Source organism: Amphiura filiformis, chromosome 18 (assembly GCF_039555335.1).
Source record: "Amphiura filiformis chromosome 18, Afil_fr2py, whole genome shotgun sequence".
In the NCBI taxonomy this organism is placed as follows: Eukaryota; Metazoa; Echinodermata; class Ophiuroidea; order Amphilepidida; family Amphiuridae; genus Amphiura; species Amphiura filiformis.
This window is the reverse complement of record NC_092645.1, coordinates 53,453,044-53,464,026: the sequence shown is the minus strand read 5'-3', so window position 1 is coordinate 53,464,026 and position 10,983 is coordinate 53,453,044. Positions and strand designations below refer to the sequence as shown.

The 10,983-nt window shown below is 35.9% G+C and overlaps 1 protein-coding gene across 1 annotated transcript; it reads left to right on the top strand.

Moving 5' to 3' along the window:
* Nucleotides 1-2,997: 2,997 nt before the first annotated feature.
* On the top strand, nucleotides 2,998-10,731 carry LOC140138811 (phospholipase A and acyltransferase 2-like). Its single transcript, XM_072160583.1, has 3 exons — nucleotides 2,998-3,201; nucleotides 6,778-6,836; nucleotides 8,142-10,731. Exons 2-3 carry the CDS (start codon nucleotides 6,782-6,784, stop codon nucleotides 8,606-8,608), a joined length of 522 nt encoding a protein of 173 aa, XP_072016684.1. The 5' UTR covers nucleotides 2,998-3,201; nucleotides 6,778-6,781; the 3' UTR covers nucleotides 8,609-10,731.
* The last annotated feature ends 252 nt before the right edge of the window (nucleotides 10,732-10,983 follow it).

The following is a 10,983-nucleotide window of genomic DNA, read 5'->3' as shown; positions in this document are numbered from 1 at the left end:
TAATTATCGTTAGATGTTTGATTTATTTGGGTTCCTTGAACATATTTTATGGCAATAATAGCTCCAAATAGAACACAACTTTTATGATTCACATTCTGCGCCTGAAAAAGACCATAACCGAGATTTTAACACCACAGAATGTATATTTGTATTTTTTGATGGTATATTTCACCTATACCATCAGATTAGGTAGTTTTTCATAAGCTTCATTTTTGTGATTTTGGTACCAATTTTACCTTTGTTTGTCCAATCGATTTCAACTAGACATTCTAAATTGTACTCACCATTTACATCCATTCCCATCATAGCATTATAAATCTAGTAAAAGACAAACTAGACCAAATATCAAAATTGATGCCTCATTATAGCTATGTTGATATATCACATGTTGTTCAAAATGGATGCCTAAATTTGACCTCAACCAGGTGACCTATAACCTGACATATGATGACCTATAGCCTTATAGAAATCTCTTTTCCAAACAACACATGATAGAGGCTATATAGTATTAAATTTGCTATACCATTCATTGTGGAAGAGATATTAGCATGCCTGCTTGACCACAGTCTGAAGATGGTATAACAAAAGATATAATATATATCTAGCCTATTCAAAACTCCATAGACCACAAATCTGGTTTGAGAGTGGCGAATGGCGTATGGCGAATTTATGCGTTTGGCTTTAATTTAAAACAAAAGGAACAAAAGAAAACTGAAACAAAAGAACTGACAAATAAAATGAAAGTTATGAAAAGTACAGAGAAGTAAAAACTGAAACAAAAGCTGCTTTAAATAACGCTTCATTGAAGAAACTGTGTTGTCTCTTTGTTGCGCTTCTTGGAATCTTTTTGCGCCTTGTACAGGGTGTCTCAATAAAAATAGGCCCTGTGGATCAGGGGATATAACTTAAAATGTCAGCCGTAAAATTAAAAGTTTCTTGCAGATTCAAAATTATTGAAGTGTCTTCTATAGATTGGTGCATAAAGCATCAAAATCCGTTCACGCGTCACTGAGATAATTGGAAAACTACAAATAGACTCATTTTTGGACCTTTCCAATGGGACAATACACAGTAACAATAATGTGCTGCATTATAGTTTAGAATTGAAGAAATTAATGAAGTTAAGGGTTGACTAAGTATTGTTGGTCGAAACAGCAAAAAAGATCGATTTTCATTATATTAGTCAATATATTATTGGAAAATAACACCTTGATGTTTTGCAAAACTTCATACTTTGAAAACTTGCTTGATTTATTGTTGTTAATGAGTTATGTACATTTTACAAAAGTAAACGAGGGATGTCCTTCTGATATCAATTTCTTTTTAAATTCGCGATTTAATGCCATTTTATGGCAAATGATTAAAAATTGATATTTTTTTAATTTAACACAGTCCTCGAAGTAAATTGTATAAATTTAATGATATGTACGTATACTTAAAGTGTATGTATCTGGGACAAAAAGCCGTAGAAGCTTTTTACAAAGCCATTCAAAAAGTATGTGATAGCTGTTTTATTCCTCAACCACACCAAGTATTTAGATATGTTCAGTTGTGACATTAAAAGGCTATTAATATACCCAAACAATTTACGTTTCCGACGATACGGTTCTTTCATGGACACCTTGTATTCGCAGGGGTGCAGCTTATACCACGATACGATACTGCGGAATCGCTATGTATATAGTTCACTATGACGCAAGAATCGCTTAGTTGACTTTGATTTCACAAAATGCCTCTATAAAATTAGATTAATTTTTTCACGGCAGTGAAATGATGCCACTTGCACCCACATCTCATATGCACAGTTTATCCCTTACATACCCTGTGTCTTGAATATCTAGATAGCCCACCATCCATGTGCTTATAAGAGGCTAGGAAATATTTGCTAATATCTCATACCCTAGTTTGTATGCCTTTATCTAATCTTGCCCAACATGACAACTTACTATTAGCACTTAACCTAGCCAAGAGTCTGTCCAGCGTAGGAATTTTTTAGCCTTTTTAGAAACATGTTTATAATTGGCTTATAGCTATCACATGCTGACAATACACATAACTGATTGGTTAATCAAAACTAGCAGGTCGAGGTCAGGCCTCATCACAAAAGGCCTCATCATTCTGTATAGAAAACTGTGTAGCATATTTACTTCAGATAAAGTTCAATATAACTACATTGCACAAAACTAAGTCCATAATCTATAGTTAATTGAATGTTTATTGACTCTTGCAATAACCCATGTGTATAAACCTGTATAATATTGCCAAAGACAAATATCCCTGACACCCTAACCCTGACAAAAGCTAGGAATGAGTTAATAAAAATTCCTTTAAAAAAGGAATGGGCACCCAATGTAAGCTTGGTCGTGATGTGGTGAATTTCATGGTCTTTATATTTGGTATTATTATCTCTTGCAAACCTGGTGACACCTCATTACAGAAATCAGACCTGTTGATAGGTTGTAAGAGGGGATAGCCTTTTCCAGGCACGAATTGGGCTATATATAAAGAAAGTTTTGCTACTTTGCAACGCAATAAAAACCTAAATGCAAAATGAGATCCTGTAGGTGGCACCCGAGGTGGCTTAAAAAACTAAATGCAAAATGAGCTTTTTAAAAAATATTGTTTTCCAGAGTCAAGACGCAGGTATCATTATTAAGCCTCCTATCACTTATTTATTGTCGAATAAGTGCAGAGTAGGTTAGATATGAATATTAAATGTTAGATCAAAGTACATGTACTATGCACTTGATCGGTGAACTTGTCTTTTTTAAAGACAAATTCTTGTTTGGGAATGGGGTTTTCCACTTTGAATTGTGAAATATATGATTTGTTTACAGAACCCCTACAGCTGACGATATAGCGGGTTTTCCCACAACAATTGAAACAAATGATATATCATATCAGCCTAGCAATACAATAATGTTATTTTTAGAACGGAATGTTTTGTTCATGCAATCACCATATTTTATTGACTTAAGTGTGCACAACTATAATGCAGTTGGCGTGTGAGAGATCTACGCACTAAGGTTTCAAACTGATATTTTAAAATATAGAAGTAACGCTTTAGGTGTTTTTCAACGTTGGTTTTAGTTACAGTATAGTAACTCTTCAGCCGGTTTTTTGAACACTTATTTCTAAAACTACTAATTAATACCGAGAACTCGACTTATCCGATATCCAGGAGAAGTTGCAACCACATTCGTAAGTTCAATCTTGCTCTTTCTCACTCTTTCTTTAATCATGAATGGCCATTATTCCAAAACGGTTGATCGTATGCTAAATTTAAAGGGCATATATATTGCTCGGACAACATCATATCATTGGCAATGCAAATATGATTTCTTTTTTTGAGAAAATAAGACGTTTAAAATTGATATTCCGCAAAAACCAACTGTAAGCGGATTTGACCTAGAAAAAAAGTTGACGTCATGAAATGAAATGTGCCCGCTTTGACTGAGAGAAACACTCTCAATGCACATAACTGTTGCTGTTATCAAAAACAAAAACTCTGAATCAAGTATTACAAATTTAATGGCTTTTAAACATATGGATAAATCAGGCCGCTTCATTATTATATATTAGTAAATTGTGATATTACAATAATTCATATGTATATCAACATCATGAGAAATAAAAAATAAGAAAATATTTTAGAGCAATATGTTACTGCAAGATTTTAGAATTTCAGCGTGATCAATATTGTATTTATTATGTAAATAAACAATTTCAATGGGCCGGGAGTTAACCAAGCATCTGCATGTGTTATGTACTACATGTACCAGGAAAGTTGAGATAGAGGGGAACGGCGGGTAATCCCGAACGCGGTTTAATCCCGAACGGTGCTCTTGTAGCTAACCTGAGAAAGGTGACGCTCTCACACTACTCTGCAGCCACAGCTATACTACAAAGATACATTCACAGAATGCACATTTGGGTCAAGAGGTTGGGGCTCTTCTCACAAAATATTGAAAACGAAATTAGACACTTTTGACTGTTGTACATAAGACATTAGGACGATTGCTTAAAATATGACGTGACCATATCGTGTTGATATTAATAGCTTATTAGTACAAGTAAGAAAAAGTAATACATGAGTGATGGGGTTTGGTGGGTAATCCCGAACGGCTATAGAAAACAGTAATGATACCGTGTGCGGGGTAATCGCGAACGGCCGTCATGCGATGTTTTTTTTTATCTGCATTGAACTATATGTATCATGAGCTGGATATGAACTAATCTTTTACCGAGGTTCTAGAAATAAATTAAAAGTTGTAATCAAAAATTCAATTCTTTTTAACACTCCAAATTGATTCTTCAATGAGCTTTCAACGACGCCATTTTCTTTGTTTCATCATATTTTCTAACTATTATTAATTAAGGTTTAGTTAATGAGAACGTGCTTATAATTAAAGTATTACCCACTCTTGATATTGGTATGATTTATTCTATAGGCTTAAATGAAAATGTTTTCGGGATTACCCAACTCTTCCCTATAGTGTCCGCTTCATTTACTGACGTCATTCAGCCCGCTGCTTTGAAAATCAATTTCGCTTCGAACGGGGGAAGGACCCGTACGAGGCCGCATTTTACCAACACTATTTCTCTTTTTTTTCAGGAGAAATACGAATAAAAAAAATTGCAACTTGCAATGTAATAATTATTCTCTTCGAATGGAGTTAAACTTGTCCTAGCAATATATATGCCCTTTAAGATATGCATTCGAAGCAGAATTTATTTATGCGCATAGTTACACCTTATTTGTTGCAAGTTTTGAAAGTTGCAACAAAATTCTATTGCCTTGTATTCAGTATCCATGGAAGGAAATGTTTTCGTGTTCAACATTGCGTGAGTGGGATTTTCCCAGACACACTATTTAATACGCAATTTGCATGACGATAATTCAGAAGAAAGAAATATTAGAAATATATACGGTGTTCGCCTGGTCTAATTTAAAATAATTTGCATTTCTTTGTGAATTCATTTATGCTCACTTTAATATACAGGTAAGTAATTTGAAGGCCTATTCAGTGATTTGCTCATCCAGAGGATAGTAAAAATAATAAATTCAGATTGTGACACCTTTTTAATGTTATGCACCTTTTTAAATGTTAGTGTCGAGTCATAGATGTGCTATTAAACATAGCCTGTTAGTGGTTAAGCCGAAACCCTTGTATACAGACAAAAAAAAGACATTTTACATGAATTTGTAATTTCTCTACTTAAAAAATAGCTACACGTATTTAGCTTGCTTTTGCCAAATTATTCATTTCAAAAATATCGAATGACAATTTTAAATAAACTCCTCAACAAGAGTTTGGAAAGTTTTTTCAAGCATATATGTCTCAGATTATTTGTGAAATGTTCATATCGTGTTGCATATCAACGGATAGCTACTTTATTCCCCTTTGCAATGATTCCACATTTGCAACAATCACCTTTTTTCACGCCTGAGTACACGTTTTGTGAATGTAGTGGGGACTCAAACAGAATGTGCCAAATTGACTATTATTCTGTGCTCAAACAACACTAGTCACTATAACTTCAATAGCAGGTGGAAACACCATACGCAGCCACAACAGCCAGACACCTCTTCCTAATGCTGCTCACCAGCCTGGTCACATGTTACTGTGGGATTGCATTCCATTCTTCAACCAGGATTCAATGTGGTTGCATTGGCTACTCTGGCACGCACAGCAAGACCAAGCTGGTCCAACAAGTTGTTCAATCTCTACTCCCATATTCTGTAGGTAGTCTTTGACTACTCTGGCTTTGTGGGGGCGAGCATCTTTGAAGATTGCAATAGGTCCCAGTTTGTGAAGACATGGGACTGCAGCTTGCTGCACAGAATAATGGCCCATTTGGCACATTCTGTTTCAGACCCCACTATATTCACAAGACGTGTACTCATGCGTGAAAAAGGTGATTGTTTCGGCTAGAGCCGACAAGAGCTAAGACTACGCCCTTGACGTGGATGTAAGCATCATGTCATAACGGTATTTTCTAATTGCCAAAGAGGGCGCTTTTCACTTGCACAATTTTTTTTGAGACAGGCTGTATGTGTGTTATAACGTACCATTACTAACAAACAGTCAACATGGTCAATCTAGTAACTAGGTGAGCCGATTCTCCACATCTCCGTTGAAATACAGCATGAGTGCTTTGGCAGCGATGTGGAGGTTGGTATATTTTTCACACCTTTTACACGTTTAGTGCTAGCGATCGTTATTTACGATAGGGGGGAATGGGCATTTTGAGGGGAGAACCCGAAATTTTTTTGGGTTCTTGAGCGGGAACGCGAAATTTTTTGTTGAGCCAGGAGGGGGGATTGTTAAGTTTTAAATGGAGAATTTCGGGAAAACAAGGGGGGAATCCGAAAAAAAAACCTGCCGTAAATAACGATCGGTCCCTTATTTTATTGAAAACAACAACAAGCGCACATTTTTAGATTTTTTTCTCTGTATTTAATTCACTTCTTTCAACATGAAATCCTGTTTTCCGTTTTCTACCTCGGATTCCGTGAAATTCGTCCGTTTTCTGTGTCGCGGAAAATTTATTGTTTAAATATAAAACTGCTTAAGGAGCGGCCGAGTCTCGAACAATGGACCTCGTATCGGTAAAGCGAGGAGAGGCCGCTACGCTAACCTGTTCCAAGTTATGCTGTCGAATTCGGAAAGGCAAAAAGCATAGAAACGATAGCAATCGATGCTGTGGATAAACATGATCAAAATAAAGACATAGTTGGAATGATTTTCTTTCTCTCTTTTATTCTATCTACAGCAATATGGCGAGACCAGCCTATACAAGCAGAACAACGGACTTGGAATTGGGGAATTACGGTAAGTTATAATTAAAGACAGAGATAAAAAGAATTGATCTCTGAGCACGGTTTGTTTGCAAATGTCGTGATGATGACTTGCGGCGGTATAACACGGCGGTATAACCGGTCGCCTTATTGTTAATTTTGCACTTACAAACATGTAAACCATCTCAAAAGTTAGGTCTTTATATAGTAGGAAGCTTTCTTTGGCGAAGGCACCATGTCAACAATGCCTAAAAAAGCTGCTTTTTGCCTTGTAAAAGTACGTAATTTTTCGCCATTTGCTGCTGTTCCGTTTCTCCGATCAGCACCAGATAGATTGGTCTTCCTTTTACGCGCTATTAACCTGTGTTAACCAATCAAGGATCGTAATTGACAGTGACATCAGACGCGATAAATTCTTTTTATCTCTGTCTTTAATTATAGAAGACCTGTGTGGTATAGGCGGAGTTAGTATAGTAAACATCTCATCTGAGTACAAACACTCTGGTAACAATGAAGGGATAAGTGGCACAATTAGCATACATTTATGTTTATCTACATTAATATCTAATACACATTAACAGAAATATTGTTTTTAATGCTTTCATAACCCTATCATCCGGCATAAAAAAAATAGGCATATTTACGCCCAAACGACTTAAGCTAATCGTAGATCCACCCTTTGCGCTCATTTTAGTGATATAAAGTTCCAGCCCAGCACCCGGGAGAGGGCCGCTCATGAAAAAATGATCATATAGCCGGGGATACGTTTACAGTAAGATCCACAATTTTCATTTTGCTCTTGTAAAATTATTCCAAGAGATATCAACTTTTGATTTGGTTGTACATATTTGACCTTCTACCACGAAATGAGCGTAGTCGCAGTTGGTAGATTCGAAAGGCACTACTCCGTTGGTGGTCTTTGTTTCCTTCGTGAATGGTCCATTGTGGCCCAATTCACAAAGAACATACAGAAATACTTCTGACTTGTACGAACTCTTAAGCATGCTAAGTGTGCAGCAAACAAAAAAAATCAACTCAGTCAGCCAGGATGTCTCGAACCGAAACTACCTACGTGCGATCGCGAGCGCGACTTTATACTCATTTCGTTGTGGCAGGTCACATTTGGCCAACATGTGTCACTCTGTCATTTCCAATGTACAACACAAAATTGTCTAGGCCCTAAAATTGACCCCAATTTCTTTTACCGAACCCCGGCCGTACGTCGTACAACGACAACTATTCCGCTTATTTGATTTTTTTTTATTCGCTTCCTTTTCCTTTTCATTCTTCCTTTTGCTTTCTCAATAAACTCTTCTTGCTTTCTTTTTTTCCAAATTAGGTGTGGTATCAGAATGGGTAAGCTCGGGCAAAAAGCTTTCACCGGTTTATGGAGATCGCATTGAGATGAATCGTTGGCTAGGTGTCTACCAACACTGGGCGTTGTACATTGGAAATGATATTGTCGTCAATTTCACCGATGTTGAGAACCCCAGCGGCAAAAAGAAAGCGGATAAAGTGAAGATAATCCAGAGCGACATGTACAAAACAATCGCCACCTCATCAGCAAGAATCAACAACTCGGATGACGCGAAATACTTCAAGCCAGCAAATAGAGATGAGGTCAACAAACGAATCCAGAAATTCATGGATACCCGACCAGGTTACAACGTTAAAACCAATAATTGTGAGCATTTCGTGAACTACTGTCGGTATGAAGTGGCATTCAGCAAACAGGCCGATCCAACTACCTTCTATAATCCTAACAGCGGTGGTGGTACAATAAAACTTGAATACGCCGTAGTCTAAATGAGTTTCCTTTATTGCTGATAGTATAAATTTATTAAGCGATAGTATAAATTTATTAATCTCATAGTGTGCCTTGTAATAACATGAAATTACTCAGTAGAAAATGTTACAAATTTAATTATAAAATTATAATTATGCGTCAATTTTCACCTGAACTTGTTCAGAAAAGGACTACGTAGTAACTTTTTGTCCGTTTGTATGAGTATGTGCTAACTTTGGTTTACATTTCGTAAAACAGATGCCATTCCAAGAATCACTAGCCTACTCAAACCTGGTAGCATTGATTATTGGGTGGGCGAATACGGGTGACCTAAAGGATGTTTGGTCAAATAAGGTTTAAATATGTGAAAAAATAAATCATTTCCAAGGTTGGTCAAAATGCTTCTTTTGGGAAGGGTCAAGTGTGGTGTGTCAAATGATCATATTTTTATTTCAGAAGTTGGCTCGATTGGGCAAATACTTGCTGGAAATCAATTTGGAGGCGTAGGATATATGTTAGAAAAACATCAAAAAAGGTCATCCGAAGTCACTGGTCATCTGAGTTCAAATTGTTGCTCCAATTTAACTGGGAACTAAATATCATCGTGTATTGTTTTTGTTGATATTGTCAAAGATACTGTTAGAAAGAAAGGCATTGCTATTTTACAAGTTCATGGAAATTTGCTTTGGTTGTTTTTCTAACATATATCCTACGCTTCCAGCAAGTGAAGACCTGAGCGCAAGAAGACCGTAAGTCCACTTGGCCCCTCAACATGTATACACTAAAGTTACGTATATTTTCTTTGGGTTTTATAATGTTTAATACATGTTCCAGGGTGAAAACATCATGAAAGGTTGTGAAAGATTTGTTTTGGCCCCTGAACATGTATAAAACATTACCAAACTATACGAAACTATACGCAACTTTAGTGTATACATGTTGAGTGACCAGGTGGACTTACGGTCTTCTTGCGCTCAGGTATTCAAGTCATCATGGTACTATAATTTTGAATATTGTCAAAGATGTTTCAAGAAAGACTTGTATAGTAGGGGACCTACTAAAAGGGCTCTAAGAAGTTAGAACCAGACTCTGCAAATGTCCAGTAATGTTTGCTAGGCTTTTGTACCATTGGTGCTCTCTTGTTAATGATACCACTCTATATATTTTCTTACTCACCCTGTATACTCAGAGTTCGTATTCTTGAATGGTTTAGACATAGAAAATAGCAATAAGCTACCTACGAAAAAGATCTGGTTTGACACTCTTTGGCGAAATGATGTTGCAATATTATGTCGAATACTGCCATCCCAGACACAAAATATGATGAAAACGTTATAAAACATTTTACCCAAAAAGTTATACATTAAGTGTTTTAATTATATAAATGTTGAATTAGCAAATAATAGGAAAACATTGTAAAATAACCATTATCAAAAATTGTTAAAATAATGTTGTCAAAATGTTCTTATAATTTTTTCTGAAACCTTTTTGAAAACATTGTAAAATCTTGTTTGATAAGCTTTACTAGAGTCTAGTAAAAAACTAAAAAAGGGATGCTATGTACAATTTTTTCTTTTTTTTTTCTTTTTTAAAATAAAATGAAATGGTATATCATACTCACTTTTATAGTTATAATGATAATTAAAGTTTAAAACTTTTGATCTAAACCCAAGAAATTATTCCTGCCTCGTAATTTTCAGATGGCTCTCCATCATGTCAATCTTTCATCAGCGAGAGTGAGACTCTGATGTGTATCATAAGGTCGTGACCTTTTTGACCTTAGACTTGAGCACAGTCTCGTAGACTCCTGGAAGTTTGTACCTGCCCGAGACAGAACTCTCCTTAAAAACGGGATTTCTAGAACATAAAAGACCAAGTCCTTCGAAATTAGAAATTTCAAACCACATCCAAACAATGGGTCACCTGGGCATTTTGTGAACTTTGACCAGGTAATGATCGCGCGGAAAATAAGTTTGAAAGCCTCAGAAAGAATATTTTTGATATTTAGTCTGTTTGTCATTTAGCCTGAGAACCTAGGCATTTGTTGGATAACCTGTCAAATAACCTGGGTAAAACTGACAAATTTGTACCAAGTTTGGCGTTAACTCGTTACTGTGGAAAATGTACAAAATATGCCTCTCATGAATCTTCAAAATTGGTATAATTGTATTACCATAATCGAATACGAACATGTAGGATAGCATCTCTAGAAGTCTTTTCGCCTAAAAATTCCAATTTTGTTTCATTTAGAGTGACAAAATAACATGTGCGAAATAGTAGTCTGCGAGATCGTAAAATCAGGTAGAATTTTCTGTATTGATTCGAAAAGGAGTTGAAATAAGGTTTATAGTGTGGTGCATAATTCATTCGTTAGCAAGAAGAGATATAAAACTCA

Bases quoted from the DNA above. Each gene is read 5' to 3' on its own strand.
- LOC140138811 (XM_072160583.1), top strand. From the start codon at position 6,782: ATGGCGAGACCAGCCTATACAAGCAGAACAACGGACTTGGAATTGGGG. The intron at 6,837-8,141 runs GTAAGTTATAAT...TTTCCAAATTAG, and splicing joins CTTGGAATTGGGGAATTACG to GTGTGGTATCAGAATGGGTA.